Here is a 21,550-nt window from a genome sequence, read left to right on the forward strand (position 1 = left end):
AAGGAAATGGCCTCATTGTTTTACCTGTGAAGAAGGGAACTCTGGGAAATGAAGCTGCTGAAATATGTTCTAGTAGAACAATATTGATCCTCTCTGTATTCTAATAGCCACTAATTTATATATACATTTATTCTTAGATAATTGTATACATTCAATATTTAATATAATTATATTATGATTTTTATTTAATTTTTAGTAACACTTTACAATAAGGTTTCATTTGTTACAACATTATTGTACATTACATCTGTTTACATTATTGTACAAATGTATTGCTCATTATTAGTTAACAGTAGCTAAAGGAACCTTATTGTAAATTTGTATCTTATTTTGAGAATTTTTGTTATATTTTCGTATTTTATATATAATATATATATATATATATATATATATATATATATATATATATATATATATAATATTTATATGCTTTTATTTTTATTGATGGATGGATGGATGGATGGATGGATGGATGGATGGATGGATAAGGTTGTTGTGGATTAACTAATGAATGAATATTTGTTTTAGTTACAGCCTCAATAACATGCTGTCAACCAAGAGACATTTTTGGTTTGTGCACATATTTGCGTGGGTGTTTGTGTAAAGGAGAGAGATAGAGAGGGCATGTGTGTACTTGCCGACAGAAGGGTGTGTGCTCTTGTTTTTGAGAAGGGTTTCCCCGTGTCTGGCATCCACTGTGGATTCTTGGGCACTCCTCACATGGAAACACCCCTGAGCCAGCCCACCATTGGCATCAACAGCCCTTTCTCTCTCTCTCTCTCTCTCTCTCTTTCTCCATCTCTCTTTATTTCTCTGTCCAGTTTGCTAAAGACAAATCTTTTCCACTATCATTTTTCATGAGCTCAGTCACATGCTCCTGCCTCATTGCCTTATAACTTATTCCCCTGTATTTGCATTTACCATCATCTATAAAACTGGGGAACATTCAGTTTTTAGGGAGGGAATGAGGTGGTTCTAGATTGATTTTTAGATAGGATTTTCTTATGTGTTAAGGCATTCATATTAGTTCTGGTATCATCATTTTTAAAGGGATAGTTCACCCATAAAATGTTGTCATTATTTACTAACCCTCATATTTTTCCAAACCTGACTTCTTACTTGAGACACAAAAGGTCATTTTTTGAGAAAATATCCATATAAAGCAAGTGTATTAGGATCCAAAATGAAATATAAACCATTGAAAAGGTCCAAGAAACTTGTGTAATATAAATTTGAAGCCATACAATAGCGACTCTGTGAGGGATGGACCAAAATCTAGAAGAGTGGCCAAGATATACTTCAACAATCCACCATTGTGTTCCTTGGAACAAAGAAAGTCATACTTGTTGGGAAGGACATGAGGATAAATAAATTATAACAGAACATTGTTCCTTTAAAGCATATTAGATTAATATTTTTGTTGATCAACATCACAACTGTCAATGAAAAGGTGTTGAAATGAATCTGCGGTCTGTAGCGCTGTGCAGTCTCTCTCTGTGGGTTCAATCTCGAAGGGAAGGGTTGTTTTTGTTATGAGTGAAGAGGGGGCTCCCACAACGTGACTCACACACAGGGAATCCCTCTGTCTCTCTCTCCCTCTTTCTGACCATTGCTTCCTCTCAGCTGCAACGTGACTTCATGGACTCTTTTCCCATCTGTGCTTGGACCGTATCTTAAATGGAAAGATATAGACAGTAACTAATATGCTAAAGGAGAGGAAAAATGGAGACTGAAAGAAAGAAAGAAGTTTAGGGAAATCATCAAAACTGATTGGTAATACACTACTAAAGAAGTAAAACTGAATACTCGAATGGAATTATTTCTGAATAGAATAGAATAGAATAGAATAGAATAGAATAGAATAGAATAGAAATGTTTTTCAGACTTTGAATGTCAGTTTGACAAAGGCTTGTCTGAAAGTTGAAGGCTATTTAGGACTTAACAGTATGTAATTTGATTACTGCAGATTGAAGAGAGATTTTAAGAATTTTAATGAAAGCTATGCAGGCCTGGTTCTATGCAAGCAAGAGCACCGTCAGTTGATACTGTAATAATATATTGGTGAAACAGACTTGGCAAACGCTCATATTTGTGTTTGCGCTCTGGAGAACGTCAAATGTATCTATTTACAACATGTTTTTGCAGTGGCGAGCAATGTAGCTAATCTCAGACATAAGCCGTTTTTTCACTGTCGGGCCGAACAGTTCTTTTTGCTTTTTGCGTTAAATTCCATGCTGATCCGGGCCAGCTGGTACGGTTTTATTTTCCTCTGTGGGGCTGATAACAGCCGCTCTTTGAAATGTAATACAAAAGCGTCAGCCACTGCGTTATGGAGGATGATCAGATATTTCTTTTAATTTTTATTATTCATTTGTGTTTACTTCGCTCAAATAGAGCGCTTAGCCAGCTACAGAGAAACTGGTACAACCATGCTGAGAATTCCGGGCTGATAACGGTTTGTAATCGTGCTGTGCCGTACCAGGCTAAAGTGGAAAAACAACTGGAACTGTTCCTTACCATTCTAAGAACCGTTCAACCTGATAGTGGAAAGCGGCAGTAGTTGTTGATGTCTTGAATGCAATGGCCAATCAGAGGTGTTTAAGTTAGTCAGAATCAACCCAATTCAAAACTCAGCACTGAGTTTTTATTCAGTGCTGAGTTATGCAGGTTCACGAAACCTCTCATTAACAAAGTGTAGACATGATGTAAGTAAGAGATTTTTTTGTGCTTTGTTGGCAGTTTCATTGATTATAATGGAACTTTGTGAAATCTCAGTGAACTGACAAAGCAAACAGCGTTTTAATGATTGTAAAGGGAGCAGTCTTGGCTCGCTTTTAAGGCTACAGCCTATATATTGGTAAAGCACTTGAATAAAACAATTGTTTTGCACACTGCTAAGAGGACCGACGTGCTGCAAAGTTTCGAAAGTGAGCACCCTCAGTAATTTCAGAAGCACCCTCAGTGATTTGATTCTGGAACGGGGCCTGAAACTATGTGGTTGTTAAGGTGTGTTGTTTTAACTGCTAAATTGCTAAATTGCTTGCATGCTGGATGGATGGATGGATGGATGGATGGATGGATGGATGGATGGATGGATGGATGGATGGATGGATGGATGGATGGATGGATGGATGGATGGATGGATGGATGGATGGATGGATGGATGGATGGATGGATGGATGGATGGGTAGATTAGACACATTGCTAAGGCGTTGTTAGGTAGCTGCTAAAGCACTTGCTAAATATTTACTAAGGTCAGTGTTGGGTGAGTTACTTCAAAAAAGTAATTAATTACTAATTACATCATCAAAGTTGTATTTAAAATACATTTCTAATTTGTCTGAAAAGTAATTTAATTACTCAATAAGTAATAAGTAATTACTAATTACTTCTTAAAATCCCTATAAACCTTGACTGGATAGACAATAGAAAGGAAACTCTTTTAATAATTTAAATATAATTAAAACATGGAATAGTTTAGCCTATTATAGCTTTTTAAAACATTTTAGCTTTATTAAAACATAATATAATACTTAAAAAAAATTTTAGTAGCAAATAGGGATGTCACGATACCAAAAACACAATACTCGAAAAGTCGATACCGCGGTAAAAATATAAGATATAAATCAAATAATGCTATATATTTATTGAGGTAATGTTGGGTCTAATAGTAGTAGGCTAAGTAAAAATACCACAGAAATTGAATAATCAAATGTAAAATAACTGAATAGTCATAACTGTATAAATTAAATATATAGTGGCATGAAAAAGTATGTGAACCCCTTGCAGAATCTGTAAAAATTAGAATTATTTTAATAAAATAAGAGGGATAATAAAAAATGCATGTTATTTTTTGTTTAGTACTGTCCTGAGTAAGATATTTTACATAAAAGATGTTTGCATTTAGTTCACAAGACAAAACAATAGCTGAATTTATTAAAATAACCCCATTCATAAGTATGTGAACCATTGATTCTCAATACTGTGTGTGGGTACCTGATGATCCACGACTTTTTTTTTTTTTTTTTTTTTTTTTTTGTGATGGTTGTTCATGAGTCTCTTGTTTGTCCTGAGCAGTTAAACTGAGCTATGTTCTTCAGAAAATCCCTCCAGGTCCTGCAGATTCATCAGTTTTCAAGCATTTTTGCATATTTGAACCCTTTCCAGCAGTGACTGTAGGATTTTGAGATCTGTGTTTTCATACTGAAGACAATTGAGGGACTCCAACACAACTATTAAAAAAGGTTAAAACATTCACTGATGCTCCAGAAGGAAACACGATGCATTAAGAGTTGGGTGTGAAAACTTTTGAACAGGATGAAGATGTCACAATTTTTCTTATTTTGTTTAAATATCATTGTTTTTCATTTAGTACTGCCCTTCGGAACTAACAGAAGAAAAATTAAGTACAATTTACCTTGATATTTGAATTCAAAAGTTTTCACCCCTCGGCTCTTAATGCATCGTGTTTCCTTCTGGAGCATCAGTGAATGTTTGAACCTTTTTTAATAGTTGAGTTTGAGTCCCTCAATTGTCCTCAGTGTGAAAAGATGAATCTCAAAATCATACAGCCACAGCTGGAAAGGGTTCAAATATGCAAAAATGCTTGAAAACTGATGAATCTGCAGGACCTGGAGGAATTTTCTGAAGAACATAGCTCAGTTTAACTGCTCAGGACAAACAAGAGACTCATGAACAACCATCACAAAACATAAAAACAGTCGTGGATGATCAGGTAACCACACACAGTATTGAGAATCAATGGTTCACATACTTATGAATGGGGTTATTTTAATAAATTCAGCTATTGTTTTGTCTTGTGAACTAAATGCAAACATCTTTTATGTAAAATATCTTACTCAGGACAGTATTAAACAGAAAATAACATGCATTTTTTTATTATCCCTCTTATTTTATTAAAATAATTCTCATTTACACAGATTCTGCAAGGGGTTCACATACTTTTTCATGCCACTGTAGATTAATCCTTATTAAAGCTTTCTTTTGTTGTTTGATTATCATTTATAGTACAGACAGCCAATAGTAGACCTAATGGATGGAGACAATATGTTGTTACACATGCTGTTCACATTCACATAACCAATGCGGATATACGCCAAGACGGGCATTTTGACATAACTGTGTGTGTATTTGAACGTTTATGTGTAATAAACGGCGAAAATCTGACACTCGCGAGCGGTGGCTATGTGTGTGCGCTTTGGTTGAGAGAGCACTGACTGAAGACCGTCTCTCACAGAGCATGCGAGTAGTTTTTTTCTCCCTAGGACATAGCTTACGTTTTACCGTAATGTTCTTGCCTACCTGTGTCAAAAAAGTGAAGTAATTGGAATATTTCCAATTGGATATTATATCAGTGGATAAGTAATTTAATTACAGTAACGCCTTACACCCGACACTGACTAAGGTGTTCTAGCTGGTTGCTATGGCATAATAGATAAATCAAACCAATAGAACAGAATAGAATAATAAGATTTCACAATTAATGAAGTCTTTAATGAAGTAGCTGCTTAGCTCATGACCACTTGTCATTAAAACTTCTGTGCATAAGTTTGCTGCAAGTTGCTTTGTATAAATGTGTCTGCTGAAATGAACTGGGCACCATCCACATCAGAGTCATCTGTGATTAATATGTGTATGTTACTAATTTGAGTTCACTTGTCTAGTCTAGACATAATCAGACACCTCAGAGAAGACTTCGTTTTGGCATACACTGATGACTAAAGATAAGACATCTCCTTTTCTTTTTCTGTAGACGTGGACAGAGAGGAAGAGGGAGAGAGAAGAATTGCTCAACTTTAAGTTCTTTAAGTTGGCATCCTCAGATGCATATCAGGTTAATATTGTTGGAGAGCTCACGGTGTCAGTGGTGGAGCAGCTTGTTGACTTTGTATGCAAATTTGTAACAACAGAACTTAATGATGTTTTTGTTATCTTTATTTGACACTGGCCAGGGCTGTGATCTATGGTGGTTCCTCTTCGAATCGAAAATTTTTCCATTGACTGGAAAAGGGCAATGTGTTTGTGTATGAGTGCTTGGCCCAGATGTGTTACAGTTAATATGTGTGTGTGGGTGTGTTACGGAACAGTGGGGATTCCTAACAGAAGGGAAAATAGAGGGCAAAAAAAGAGCGAAAGAAAGAGGCAGACACAAAGAAACTCCCTCATGAGAGAGGAGCGTTTTCACATCTGGACTCACTGGACTTCACTGCCTGCTCAGCTGCAAAACCACTTAAAATTCTTTTCCCCCCTCTTTCTATGTGCATTGGTGTTTGAGTGCATATGATAATGCCTTCAGAGGTTGCATGGTCACATGCCAATGCTTTGACCTGGAGCATCTTATTCTTACCCGTTAGATTGAGTTATCCAGGTATAGACCTGTGTTTGTGTATGAGTCAGTCTTCATTAGAACAGTTCATTAAGGTAGATCTGTCTGCACTCATGGGTGGTTCTAGACAGCTCAGGTGAATATTGGTCTCGGCTTTAGTCCATAAAAATAAAAATTTAGTCCATAATTCTTGGTGCTTAATCATATGGTGAACAGACAGATGGTAGTTTATACACATTTTAAATGCATCACCCATTCTGTATGTGTTAAGACTTGGTTCTTAACTACAGATTTCCACTAAAACTGTCAAAACTGCAACAAAAGAAATAAAAATTTGCAAAAATCATTTAAAATCTACTTGCAGAATCTTTGAGTGTGTCTATATGTGGTATCGTCAGATATCTTGTCAGATAACAGTCTGAGAAATTACATACTGTAATCTGGTGACTGATGGCATTGGTCGTGTCTGTTGGTGCTGTGTGAATTAGCCGTAACTCACTCATGAGTTAGTGGTTTGAATTATCATTCACTGCTCACCACTACTGAGTAACAACTGACTCCTTTACTAAACCCTGAATCAGTGATTTTGAATAAAACTGTTGAAGCAACAATTAAGGCAGCCATTCACCATTAATGGCATAACAATGTAACTTGCAGATAGATACTCTGATAATTAACTCAGCAAACTGCTGTTTTTAAACAATCTTCTTAAACAAACCCTCTATGGTACAGTGTTGCCTGTAGGCAACATAGTCTATTTTAGTTTGTTTTTAATAAAATAAGACACCAATTTATTGATCAAACATACCTCAGGGCAGAATAACTCAAATACTAATCAGTGAAAGTACAAAAAAGACCACAGGGGTCCATTTTTGTGTCCTGTTTTAGCACATGTGTATGTCACATGGCTCCATATTTTCTCCAATGAAAAGTATTTTTTACTTATTTGTATCCATTTAATCACCCACAAAAAAAATATGAATCACCTTCACTGACAAGTAAAGAAGTATTTTCAAGAACTTTACATTATATATCCACAAATGTTTTAGAGAAAATAACAAAAAACTGTGTTGCCTCAAGGCAACATTGTACCATAATGGAATTGCAAAAGGCCACACAAGCATAATAGGTTTGAATACAAATGTATTATATATGTAAGGAAAAGAGTTAGAATTATCTAAATATATTTGCATTTTCGCATGATTTTGTAAGGCACTTATAAGAATAGCAATTCACATACTATATCTACATATATTATGATTTGCACATTTCCTATAGCACTTCATAAAGTTATAAAACACAGGTAGCACAGCCTGTTGATGAGGGTGATGATGAGGGGTCACACTGTGATGAGGAAGATGAGGTCATAGTGACAATCCATCAGGGAGAGAGTGAGGGTGAGAGAGAAGATGGAGGTGAGGATGGATATGATAACTTGATATGATAACATAAAGATATGATGGTTTGGTAATATTTGTGTTCCACTATGGTACAATGCTGCCTGAGAGCAACAGCTGGATATAAAATGTTACTTTTTATTAAATATGAAACTTTTAATACATTAAAAACGGGTTAAATTTGTGTCTAGATAAAGAAATTGATGTTTTCAATAAATGTATTTCTTTTTTCTATGTGAAAATTCCAAATGTTTCAATTTTTCCATTGTGGTACAATGTTGCCTTGAGGCAACAAACTTTAAAAAAAAAAATAAATAAATAAATGAATAAATTAAAAACTGTCCAATTTTAAGCAGAAAAAACAACACAAATAATTGTTTCCTCATTGATATCATATAGCGTACCATAGAGGGTTAATTCAAAAGGGCTTTCCACACTGTCATCGCCGCTCTAAACCGCATTTTCTAAACCGAAGTAAAGGAACATTTCACACTTGTAATTTAAAAGCGGGGTTCGAAACCATGAGGTTATGAAACCCTGCTCCAAACTATAAAGTTCATGTAACTTAAACCATCATAATCATAGACTCCTTTTCAAAGCACACAGTAAGAGATTTTAAAGAAATTATGTTATTTTGTTTTGTTTTACCATCTTTTCATCCTTCTGGCAAAAATCTTAGGACTTTTTCAAATCCCTAACCCTCTATTTTAGCAATAGTAATAGTGCTGCTTACCCTCACAAACATCACTAATAATGTTGTTAGTTGCAAGTGGTTTCTATGGGTCTTCTGTGTGAGATGAGTTTGTTCTAGAGAAGCTTCGTGAATGAAAATCTCATGTGGGTGTCCGCCTTTCACACTTCAGAACAATAACCTCCGTGTGAAGGAGCCCTGAGGTTTGGCTCGTCCTCAACAACCCTCGGCAACAATGGCGCACTCTCACAAACAAACCAATCGTGGTCGCAAGCCTCAGGGAATCCCTGCATTGTCTCCTCATTAAGGAGCAACAAAATAAATAATATTATACATTTATAAACAGACCATCCACAACAATGGCCTGGCAGAATTTGACAGCTTTTATTGTCTTTCATTTAAACGCAACAAAAATGGATATTTTTCAAGCACATTGTAGCGTTTTAACGTGGCATAGAAGAGCAGCGCTACTCGCTTGAAGACTCCACAGCTGCTGTTCATTAGCACGTTCTGGAAAACTGGCTCGCTTGAGCATCTGCAATTAGGGTCATCCCAGCCTGAGCTCCCCTTTCTCTCTCGTGCCATACTCTGATCCCTTTTGCCCAGAGGAGGAGGGGGAGTCGCTCTCCACTGCAGGAGGACAAGGGAGTCTATTCACAACGCTGTGGCGAGCAGGTCTGCATTGCCGCATCTGTGTGTGTTTACAGTACAACAGTCTGAGGGAGGCTTTTGGACGTGCATTACCACCACCCAGATCCCTGACTGCCTACTACCCCGACCGCCTCGGGCACTAAGATTTCTTTTTTGTGGCCCTCCCTAATCAACAACACAACAGGGCTTTTGATTCTGAGCTGGGCTTAGGGGGAGTTTGACAAGTGCAAGCTGATCCAGAAACTTGGCTTCTGAAGTTAGCTTTTGAGTAGTATTCTGCTCTTTTAGAGGTATTTGCTAAGACCTAATACTTAAAAAGATAGTGCACCTAAAAATCATGATGTGCTCACCCTCATGTCGTTCCAAATCTGTATGAATTTCTTTCTTCTGTGAAACATAAAAGAAGATATTTCATACAGTGAAAGTCAGTGGTGTCCAGTGTTGTTTTAGAAGTTCATCATGGACCCAAACAGTGAAGCATTCTTCAAAATATCTATGAAGAAAGTCATACAGGATTGGAATGACATGAGGGTGAGTAAATGATGAAACAATTTTTATTTTTGTGTGAACTTTCCCTTTAAAGTCCCCCTGAAATAAAAAATTAATGTTAGCCTTAAGGTTATGAATAAGCTGGTGTGTTCCAAAACAATGTCAAAATTCACGTTTAGGAGATATAAGCATTTAAAACGTACATGGATGATGTATTTTCATGACATCACTGCAGACTTCAGCATTTCATCAAATCTTGTGTCCAATCAAATGCTCTCTAGAATCTGAAAACCACCCCCATCTTCTCCCCCACCCTCCCCTACACTATAAACACACGCTGAAGCTGCGCCTGAAATCGGTCATTACTTCACACATTTGCTAGTTTCTATATTGTAAATGGCACAGTTCACTATAGATGATATGGAACGATTCAGACAAATTATGATTTCCATTGACGCAATAACATCGCGTTAGTGTCATGTGAACCGCCGCAGACCACAAAACGTTTGGACAAATTTCAATTCTACAATCAATACTATATTTTAAAGCAATATGGAGGAGAAAAGGTTAGAGGTCAGCTGTGAACTAGGCAAAACGCTATTGACTATTTTTTTTAAAGGGGAGGAGCTTCCGGATACATCCCGGCCGGTCTTCCTGTTTCATTGGAAATTACGTCAACACAGTGAATAATGCCAAGGCACTTCAGTGGGCCTTTAAGTATTAAACTTCAATGTGTAGATCATTGTGAATACTGGGGGTTTCTAAGCGATCAGACATTTTTCACCTAGTGGACAAAAAATTGTGTGGTTGAAAGCCATACTAGTTACCAGAATATCTTGAGCTCCTTTCACACAGAGAATCCAGAATATACTCTGATAATGTGTCCCAGGATTTGTCTCTCTAGAAACCACGTTCGTCCATTTTTTTCTGATTCGATCATAAACTAGCGCATGACGTTCTGTTCCACTAAGCTGGCGAATGATCTTAGCTTCAGCGCCATGACTACAATGCACCTCTTACGGCATTGGTCCTGACGTTTGTTCACACAGGGCGCGTTTCGGGACTGATCTTGGCAATGTTACTAGGTCCCCATCCTGGGATCAATCCCGGGATCAATCAATCCTGGGACGTGTTTGCTTTCACACAGCAATTTTATGGCAATTTTCTGGGATCAACACTCTGTGTGAAAGAGGCTATAGAGACATGGGGTGGGCTTGGATCAGTAATCAACCACTCTAGCAACCACATAGCAATGTGCTGAAAACCACTCAGAACACATTGGCAATTGCATAGCAACACCCTGGCAAGCATCTTCTTAAATCCTAGCACAAAGTTTTATACATACAAACACCACATGTAAAATCTCGTTAAAGTTTGATATTTGAAATATGTCAGGTTGACCTTGGCTCCCAAGTAAAGTAGTTCAGGATTTTTATTAGAAATGGTCTTGTTTGCTTCTCTCTGAGCAAGTAGTCTGATATGACGTGGTCAAGGCAAGGCTCAGTCTTAGGCAAGAGGACTTTCTGAGCACCTCATCAAGATGAAGTACACCGTGTCCTCATCAGTTCTTCGGCGTAGTGAGAGTGGGCAGGTATTCCACTCACATGGCTCAATCAGAGTGGAGATGAGAGCTCTTATGTCCACAGGCTCCACAGTCCTGCACTAGTACTTAAGGATGTCCCACTGGGGGAAAGGCTCAGAGAAAAGGTTTCACCTCTGCAGAGATGAGCAGAGTAAGAGAACAAAAGCACAAAATAAGTGAAAGAGCACAAAATTTTAGTTTTCAAAAGTGTGCTCGCAAGTGCCCCCTTTGCAGCTGATATACACCCTCGATGCACACTTTTGTCGAGCCCACACTGAAGAATGCTCCGCAGCAGACTTCTTCACGACCGTCAAAGCGGTGTTACGTCATGAAATTGCAGTCTTTTGGAAGATTGCGAGTGTTCAGGGTGCCATTTGGGACAGAGCCAATAAAGAGAGATAGAGAATGTTTTTTACAAAGAGCAAGGGCTGCAATGAATCAATAATAATTGTCATATATAATACAATAATAATCATGATCATAACAAATATAAGGATGGATTATTATGGAAATGGCAGTGGAGTTTATTATTAATTAATTATATTTTTCACTGAGCTTGTTGCAGTGCATTCTGGGATTGTTTTCTGTGTGAAGGCCATGGCATGCTGCCTTACTAATTGAATGAAATTGAAATTGATTAATCAGTTGATCTAATAATAAAAGTAAATATTAACATTGTAATATTTTTATACTTGTTTTTACAGTGATTTAAACCATTCTTTTGCTTTTTAGACAATTTCTTGCATACAGTATCTAGCACAAAATGATATAAACTTGAATTTGCACATGCATAGACTTATTTTTCTAAAATAGTCATTTCTAGCAGACCTACAAAAAACTGAGGTTGAGAGAAAAGTGAGTAGATATCTGAAAAAAAAATGACATTATGCTGGTGTACCGCAGATCTTGCTCTCTCCCCCATCCATTATTCGGGGCTCCATCCAAGTGGTGACGTCATATACAAGAGTTTGTATTAGGGGTGAAATCGTATCACTGATGGAGACAGACAGTGATTTTGGTCACTTTGGCTCTCTCAAGTCATTTTCTGTTTATTTTTTTGGAAACATAATTTCAGTTCATCTTTCTAAATTTATTTTGTTATTTCTTAAAAGTAGTGTATATGTCAATTAGGAAAAATGGAATTATAAAGTTTATGTGAACACTGTCTATATATGTGCCACTTTGATGTGGAGTAAAATCACCGTAAATAGACGAATTTAACCATAATATAGTTAGTAACTTCATGAAACTGATCTGAGAAAGAGCAGAAACAAAAGAGAGAGCGAAGGAGACAGTGGCAATGGAGGTTCCCTCTAGCATCGCATTACCTTCCAGCAGTAATGACAGACTGTTCCACCACATCACAGACCGCAGCGCGACTAGCCAGGGATGCCCTCACTGTCTGCCCATGAAAACTAGACCCCACTGTCTAAGCTTTCTTTTAAAATGCAATCAAAACAGTCTCAGCATTCCATCTTTAAAGTCTGAATAATATGTCTGGAATAGTTTGAGAACCTCCAATGGAAAATTTCCCCCGATGCCAGATTCATCGCAATCAGACGTTATTACAGTATTGTTAGCGCGCCTCTAAATCTGATGCTAGATTATCCATTCGTTGCATATGCTGTTGAGTAACGTTATGAGAACTTGACGAGTCATTTATCTTAAAATTTGACAAGCAATTTGTCCGACTTGAAGCTCGAGACCTCATATAAATATTTCACAGAGGTGAGAACAATACATTTGATCTTTCTCAGTGGTATAAATAAAGCACTCAATGTCTAGGAATACAGTCTTCAGGGTCTACTGGAGCATATTTGTCATAGAAAATTATCATGGAAAACCAATACAGTCTTTTCCACCGCATTCTGTTTAAACCCTGGAGCATCATCAATGTGAAATGTATGATAGCAATATGCAATTATGTAAAAATATGACAGCAGACAAGCCAATGGAATGTTTAAAAAGATGCGTTGTCTATTGTTCGAAATAATATTAGAAGAATTTCCTTTCTTCGGCTTTCTTTCTTTACTTGTATTCTTTCTTAGACACAATGATGCTTTGTTTTCATGTGTGCGCCTGTGGTTTGCCCTAGCGGGTCGCTGCTGTGACCAAACTACCCTGCGGTTTTCTCCTGCTTTTACGGTCTAAGTAAAAACGTCTTTTCAGTGATGTCTTAACTAAAAATAGCAAACGAGACCTTAATATGTCTTTTGTTCCCATACAATTGTGTGGGAAAGCCTGTTTGTGTTGAAAAACCGGAGGCTGAAAATGGTTAAATAAAACTTTTTATAATGAGGAGAGATTGGAGATCGAGAGAAAGGACAGATGAGAGTCTGTGACGTGTAAGCGCGCCTCACGCTCTTTAGCCAAACAGCCGCTGCTCATTATCTGAAGCAGAGTTTACCAGGCCTTTTATTGGACCCTTCAGACACTATTTGTCATGAGTTGCGAGATTCCACAAGGGGCTGATGTAAGCGACTGGTCCCCCCATAGCAAAAGCACGTCACACGCACACACTTCTTGGCTCTGGTAAGATCATTAGGATTGCATCAGCCCCCCATCTGCCCAAGCGGGTCAGAGGCAGACAGGACATGATGTAATCTCAAGGCTGACTGCAGTATAGCGATTGCTCTTGAAAGACTTTTGGGATTTCTGCCTCTTTAATGTTATACTGAGGTTGACTACCGCAGCGGGTCTCAACTGGTCTTGCCTCAGGACCCAGATGTCGAGTGGTGACTCGAAACTCAACAGTACCAAAATCATATTTTCTTTACTAATATGGACAAGAACTACTTGAGCAAAAAAAATGGTAACACTTTACCATAAGCCGTTATGTATAATGCATTATAAAAGTATTCACTATAATGCATTTTATCCTTTCATAAATAATTGTAACCAAACTTAAAAGGCCATATAATATTTGTAGATTCCTTGTTACATCTGAAATTGGTTGGTTGTCATGCGTTTTAATGTGTTATACTTTCTAAAGGTGTGTTCAATTAATAGATACGTTTTTTAATATATTATAATTGTGGTTAGAGTTATTCATGAGAAAATACAATGCATTATACGGTGCATTAAAAGGCATAAAAATACTTTTATAATGCATTATATATAAAAACTTTAAGTAAATTGTTACCAAATAGGTTATGAGAGACTGAAAAGAGTCACAATAACAACTAAATAAATTTAATAAAAGCTTTTTTCTATCCCTCTAAAATCTGAAAAGTCTATTTATTTAACTATACTAAATGCATGGTTATATGGGTCATGATATAATATACAACCCTATGTTCATGGAAAAAGTTCAATTCAATCATCTTCTATAATGCCATAAATTAAATTTTTTGCTTTGATCAGACTTCCATCACAGTTTGATATGTTGATTTTAATATCAAAATTTCTCTTGTATTCTGAATTGAAGCTCACTCTATGGTGTATTTCTTCACATATGTGAGGTGAATGTTAATAATATGCTATAAATTTCAGCTCTTTTTAATTTATTTTTTGCAGATGGCCATCACATATGGGAAATGGAGGCCAAAGTCAACAGAGAATCCTCCAAATCTGTAAGTCTTTACACAACATTTTTTACACTTAAAAAAAAGCAGCAAGATGATCTCCTGAGAATTTTATGAATAAAATGATATAAGTATATACATTATTATACAACACAAAGAATTTAAAACTAAGAAATGTTTGTTGTATCGTTGTGTTTGAGGTAAACAGGTTGTTTTTTGTGTGTAAAGCGGATATAATGTATGTGTGGAGCCCTACTCTCTTCTCTCGGGAGGAAACACACACACACACACACGCAAACCTGCTCCTTGTTTTCTCTGTGGAAGATTCTTTCTGCGAGAGCTCAGGGACCACAGTTTAGACTCTGGGATTAGACTGTGTTTGTGTGTGAACCCTGCACCTGCTCCCCTCACCACACACACTTGTAAGGTAGCACATGTCTGACCATAGAGCTCAGACTGTTGGATAAAACCCATTCTAAAACTCTTAACTGTCAGTATATTATCCAGCTAAGAAACTCAGAGCTCTGGAATGTGATAGAATGTTTTAATCAAAGCTTTAAAGGAAAAACGCACCAGCTATTTACCATTTTATTTGTAGATTCTCATAAAGAGAATGTATAATTGCGTAGTGACTCTTTAATTGCTTCTCGGCAGAACTTTCAATTGCGAGTTTGGGTTCCGCTATCAAAAAAATGAGCTAGCTAAAATTCCTTAATTTATGGCAAAATTTTAGTTGCTTCTGTCTGAGCTCATGTGTTCATAATAAAATGAAGAGAGCTCTATGGCTGTCATATATTTTTTTTAGGATGAATTAATGTTTGTTTCTTCCCTGCCTGAGCCAAAAGCTCCCTGAAAGCTAGTCTTTGTCTGGTGTCTCTTGGTTCATAACTTTATGAGAGCCTCCACGCCTGGTTTCAATGCTTAGAGAGTGAATGGAGACCATCTGTTTGAATGGAGCATTAATGTATTAGACAATTTTTTTACAAGGACGCCTTTGATTTCTGCCCCTCCCTGCCCGGCCGTGTGTGTATATGTATATTTATTTAATGTGAACCATTTTCTCACACAGTCTGAACCACATGGCTCTTTTAGTTTAGTAAGCTGGCTTGTGTCAGCTGTCTTTTTTTTTTTCCCACATTTTTTGTGCTTTTTTTGGGTTGCTTTGTCTTTTCACAAATTGGCGAATCCAAAATATAAAGCATGGTTTCTTTAATGTTACATTACTTTTTCATATAAACACCAACATTTGAAATGGTTTCTAGAATAGGGTGTTTGTAAATAAGGGGCGGCGCTTGAATTCGACAAACTTAAATAGACAATTAAATAGAGGAAAATTACATTGTTGTTCATATTATTATTATTATTATTATTATTTTCTCAGATCTCTTAAATAATAACACTGTACGTTCAATAAGGTCAACTAAATAGCTATAGTATCATTCTTGCAAATTAGCATTCATTGTCTCAATTCTGATATATAATCACCAGTTTTCACCTTCTAGTCCTTTTTGATAGTTTATTTCCTCAAAAATGTATACTACCAATCAAAAGTTTAGGGTTGGTAAGATTTTTTTTGTTTTTTAAAAAGTCTTTTATACTCACCAAGGCTGCATTTATTTGAGAAAAATATAGTAAAAGCTTTTATATTTTAATATATTTTAAAATGTAATTTATTCCTGTAATGGCAAAGCTGAATTTTCAGCGTCATTACTCCAGTCTTCAATGTCGCATGATCCTTCAGAAATCATTCTAATATGTTGATTTGCTGCTAATGAAACATTTCTTATTATTATCACAGTTGTGCTTTTTCAGGATTCTGCAATGGATAGAAAGTTCAAGAGTACAGCATTTATTTGTATGTATTTACTGTCATTTTTGATCAATTTTGTGCTACCTTGCTCAATAAAATTATTAATTTCTTTAAAAAAAAAAAAATCATACTGACCCAAAACTTTTGAACACTAGTGTACATGTGCATTAACTGGACCAGCTTTTTTAAAGCATGATTTTAAGCTAAAGAAAGAAAATGTATGATACAATTTAAGATTTTATTACTTTTTTGATACATTGAAATGTCATCTCAACAAACAGTTTTGGACATTTCAGTCTTTCTCAAATATGAACTGAATGCCTTTTACCTTCATAAAAGATTACTGCTTGGGGGAGTAACCAAGATTAGGCTGCCACATGACCTGAATCGCCTTAATTTTTTTTTTCACTGAAGAATATGTTTTTCACTCAGAAATACATCACATTACAAAAGTAAAATGGGTTGTCAATGACAATTCATGTTAAATTTATAGATAAATGGGTGTGTTGTTGGCGTTTTAACACTTTTAAGTACATTTTTACTGAAGTAAATCTGATTTTCTACAAAGTAGAGTTGGAGTTTGCTGTAGGCCAAGCAGCCCGAGCACAGCTGCAGATCAGACTAATAGATGAAATTCTCTCAAACACATTGTGCTTGGTCTGGCATTGCTCTGCGGCTAAGGCGATGTGCTAATATAAATAGTCTGGGAGCTCACCTGCACATGGTTCTAAAACCTGCAAGAAGACTGATGACTTCCTCTCTGGCTACTGTACAGCACTTCCATCAATTTCTTCTCAGCCACACAGGGTTCATCTCAGGGTGGAGGAAAAGAGGTTGGGGGGAGATAGACAGTTTGACACTCCTAGCACCTTTCTCATACTGTAGTTATAATCGCAGACGGCTCAGCGGTCAAAAGTTCAGTGGTGTCTGGAGACAGAGAGGGGAGACGCGCAGGGGAAATAAACTGTCTGGACGGAGTCCCCGGACACTCTCTCATTCAGGGTGAGAAGCGCAAAAAATAACACCGTCTGCTGCATGCAGTTTGGTTTGTCTGAACCTCATCTGCCCCGAGCTCACAAAGCCACAATCACTGTGCGGCTGTTGGACGGTGCTCATGGTGTGAGGTTGAATAACGGATATGGCGCTGTTAAGGTTTTTGGTATCTAGAAATCTAGTTTCTTTTCCATTAAAATGCCTGATGAAACTGTTCCAAGTGATTATAGGAGGTGTTAAAATACTTTTTTTTTTTCTCCACTTAATATTCAACAGAACTAGAAGTAACCCAGACAGTGGCTTTTTGGTGTTATAAAAACATGTTTTGTTGTTGTCGTTGTTGTTGAGGATCCTGACCAAACTCAACACTGCAACATCAATGGACTGAAATTGTTCATATTTTGAATTTCAGGTGGCTTTGCTTGTGGAAGTCCCATCATATCGGAACCAAAGAATATCCAACCCAGTTCAAGTGAATTTCTATGTGTGCAATGGCAAAAGGAAGAGAAGCCAGTACCAGCGTTTCACATACCTGCCCACAAACGGTAAAAAAAAAAAGCCTCTTTCCCCTTTAATTCACTCACACTTCTTTTTCCAATCTCTGACTGAATTAATTCAGAAGAAATTCTGAAGCCTTTTTTAGTGGATGGAATTGTGGCTACTTTTTTTCTTTGTTAAAAGCATTTCCATAAAATTTGTTCTTTTCCATACCTGCTCCGGGAGCAGTGGAAGGGCAGTGGCAGGGTGGGGTCCAGTATGTGAATGCTATTATTCAAATCCAGACTGGTTGCCAGGTGAAATAGAAAAAATCACTTGACATCTGAAAAGTCCTAACCACCACTAATTCCCTCAGGCCCAGTGTGCGTAACCAGTGGGTGGTTCAAAGGCTTGAGTCAGACCCAGCTTGTCCCAGCCCTGTCTCCTGAAGTGTGGGCACGGCAACTGCAGGCCGTCCCACTCACACTGCAGTACTGTCTTTTTTTAGACTGGATGCTGTAAAGATGTTGCACAGATCTGTCCAGCACATTTTATGAATAATTGTCTTTTAGAGCAGAGGTTTTCGGGCCAAAGACCCCAAAAATAATCTTTTTTTTTTTTTTTTTTTTTAACCATAATTGCATAATGTTTTTAATTATTCTTGATGTGCAAGTCATATACTTGTACATTAAATATTAAATGTACTTAATGCATTTTAATGTGGGAGGAACAATGGAAAATCTTTTTAGGGTCGAAGTCATCAGGCCAAGGGCAAGAACCCCTAAAATAATAGTTTATTGTTATTTGTTTTAACTGTACCTAGAGGTGCATCTTTTTAAAATAACTGATGTGTAGATTCATATACTTGTACATACAATTTTAATTTATGTTCCTAAATTATATTTTATGCATTTAATTGTGGGAGGAACAATGAAACATTTAGCTAAACTTTAGCTAAAGTTAACATTTTAACACAAAAATTGTACTATAATTGCAACTTCTGTTTGTTTTTTTATATATATATATATATATATATATATATATATATATATATATATATATATATATATATATATATATATATATATATATATATATATATATATATATATATGTATATATATAAGATTATAATATATAATTTTATAATTTATCATTTTTAATTTCATATTAATTAAGAATGACAAATGGCTTTTCACGAGTATAATGAGTCTCTAAACTTCAGTGGGAAGTGGTAAAAATCTGAATCATCTGAGATGGCTTTTGGGGTTAAAAATGAGGCGGAGTGACAGAGATCTGCCTGCCTGTATAGTCATGTGCTAGAAGCCTCATTTCCCCTTTCAGGGCTTAAAATAGGTGTCTAGGCTCTATTTTAAACCTGCGGTTGATCTGGGCGGCTCAGATAGTTCCCCTTTTCTCTGTATTGTTGATAGAATGCAAAATAAAACTTCAGGGCTTCTGTAGAGGCATGTTGGTGTGAGGGATGTCTCATCGCAGAAGAAAAATAAACTGCCGCTGACAGTCTGTTGAGAAATGCAGCCAGAAGTTAAAAGGTGAAATGTAACGTCATGAGGATGAAGAGTTTGACAACAACAGATGAATTCTCCCCAGTAGCTCAACATCTGTTTGCCAGAATCAAATGCACCAAGTAATACCAATGAGGTAGTTTTTAGTTGTAGTTTCAACTAATCATTGTCAGGCTATTGAATGAAACACAAAGACATGGATGATTTTGTGAAATTGCATGAAAATGCATTTCCTTTTGAAACAGAAAGGCTCATATTTGCTAGTCAGATGAAGATGGTGTTGGGGAGGGACATTCTCATTCTAGAAATCATCTGATAGGGCAAAAATAGGTCATCAATATTTTTGGGCTTTTTTTCCTGGAAGAAAAAGAATTAAACTTGGTATAAGTCTGGTATAAGTTATTTTTTGTCATAAGCATATAGATGGCCTCAGAAGATAAACGACATGAACTGAAAGTATACTATACAGTACTCAATTTTTTTTCTTTTCTTTAAAATGTTTTTAAAGGCACCTTTGCTGCTGTGTATATGTTAAAAATGGGCAGCCTCACTGCTAGATTGAACTCCATGCACTCGATATGTAGGATCTGCTGATCTGTTTCTAATCCAGTCTCAGTCCAATTCTTAGCAATTTGGCTCTTTTAAACCTGAGATCCAATCTTAAAATGACACTGAAAAAAAATGCTGATTTTTTTTTTTTTGTAAAGCAGTGGATGTGAAACTACTGTAGCAGTAAAATATTTCATAATGCACGCTTATATGGAATTAGCACTGGGTGCAGATCCAAAAAAAATAGCCCTTTTATTTTCGAAAGCAGCTGGAAGGCTCTTGTGGTGATGATTCATCCCTTTTTTCCCTCTTTCTTTAAATATTTTCAGTTGGGCGGGAGCGCGTAGCCTCAGACACATAGTCTCATTGATGAGAATGTTTGTTTCGCTGTGGGTATCCTAGCCACAAACCCACTCACTCGCGCTAGCTCGCATAAAGTCACATGAACCCGGAACGTGTGTTTATTCGTTTTTCTCCTTTCCTCCGTTTTCTTCATCTGATCTTTCTCTTTGCTCTCTTTTCCCCTTCGCCTCCCCAGTTCCAACCATAAAAACAGAGCCGCGCGACGACTACGACCTCCCCCAGGTATGTGCGCCACTCCATCCTGTTGGGTTGGCGCTGCATCCGAAGCCCTACTACAGCCCCCCGGCAATGACCCCTATGATGCCCTCAGAACTAAGGCCCTGTGTGGCAGGCTCATTCGCAACGAGCCCTCAGAGACTTGCGGCAAAGCCCACCTCCCTGTCCTGCTCGTCCTCCCCCAGCACCAGCCCCAAACTACAGGATCTTTCCCCACCTCATATCTCCACTAAGTGCCTATCAGCGGGATCGAACTTGGGCCCCCAGTCTCCTACGATCCCACACGTCTCCACCATCCAGCCCACACCTGGACGCTACCCACAGTCCATCCTCTACCCAACAGGCAGCGCCGCATCCTCTCCAGGGTCCCATCCTTCCACCCCAAACTCCGCACCAGAACTCCCCTTCACTCCCAGCCACAGTCTGACCCAATCACAGGCCACCAGTGAGGCCTCTGTGTTAGCGGCTCAGATAACCAAAGGACCGGTGAGGAGTGGGTCCTCCCCCCTCCTACAGGAGGAGGAAGACTCCCCCGCCATGCTAGCTGTCAGCATCAAGCAGGAACCACAGGAACTGGATCAAATGTACCTAGATGATGGTAAGTGACAGCACAATATTCAAGCGAAATTTAGTGACCGTATGCATCGTAGTCTGGTGATGTAATGCCCAACAGATGTTTCTAATTGCTTGATGTTTTTGCCTGAGTGCTCCCTCACAAAATTAAGACTGTTAAGATCCAGCGCTAACCGTACTGCCACAACGACAGCGGCCCTGTTCCATAATGTTTAATATATCGAGAAAGCAAGTTAAATTAACTGGAAAGTTAATGAATGACTTCATCGGTTTCCCTTCAACTTTTGTGTTAAATTTTAAGCATCTGTGGAAGAAACATTCAACAGATGGAAGAATTTTAATATTAGATCTGTCTATTAAATC

At 37.3% G+C, this 21,550-nt stretch overlaps 1 protein-coding gene across 5 annotated transcripts in view; it reads left to right on the plus strand.

Annotated features, from left to right (window-relative positions):
- Positions 1-21,550, plus strand: part of nfatc1 (nuclear factor of activated T cells 1) — a 59,679-nt gene that overhangs the window by 25,594 nt on the left and 12,535 nt on the right. For all 5 annotated transcript variants that reach the window (XM_067411099.1, XM_067411098.1, XM_067411100.1 and 2 more), the window contains 3 exons: positions 14,673-14,728; positions 17,896-18,028; positions 20,574-21,212. In XM_067411099.1, coding sequence (XP_067267200.1) covers positions 14,673-14,728; positions 17,896-18,028; positions 20,574-21,212 — 828 coding nt within the window. The remainder of the gene's footprint in view (positions 1-14,672; positions 14,729-17,895; positions 18,029-20,573; positions 21,213-21,550) is intronic.

The sequence above is a fragment of the Chanodichthys erythropterus genome, chromosome 15 (assembly GCF_024489055.1).
Source record: "Chanodichthys erythropterus isolate Z2021 chromosome 15, ASM2448905v1, whole genome shotgun sequence".
Classification (NCBI taxonomy): domain Eukaryota; kingdom Metazoa; phylum Chordata; class Actinopteri; order Cypriniformes; family Xenocyprididae; genus Chanodichthys; species Chanodichthys erythropterus.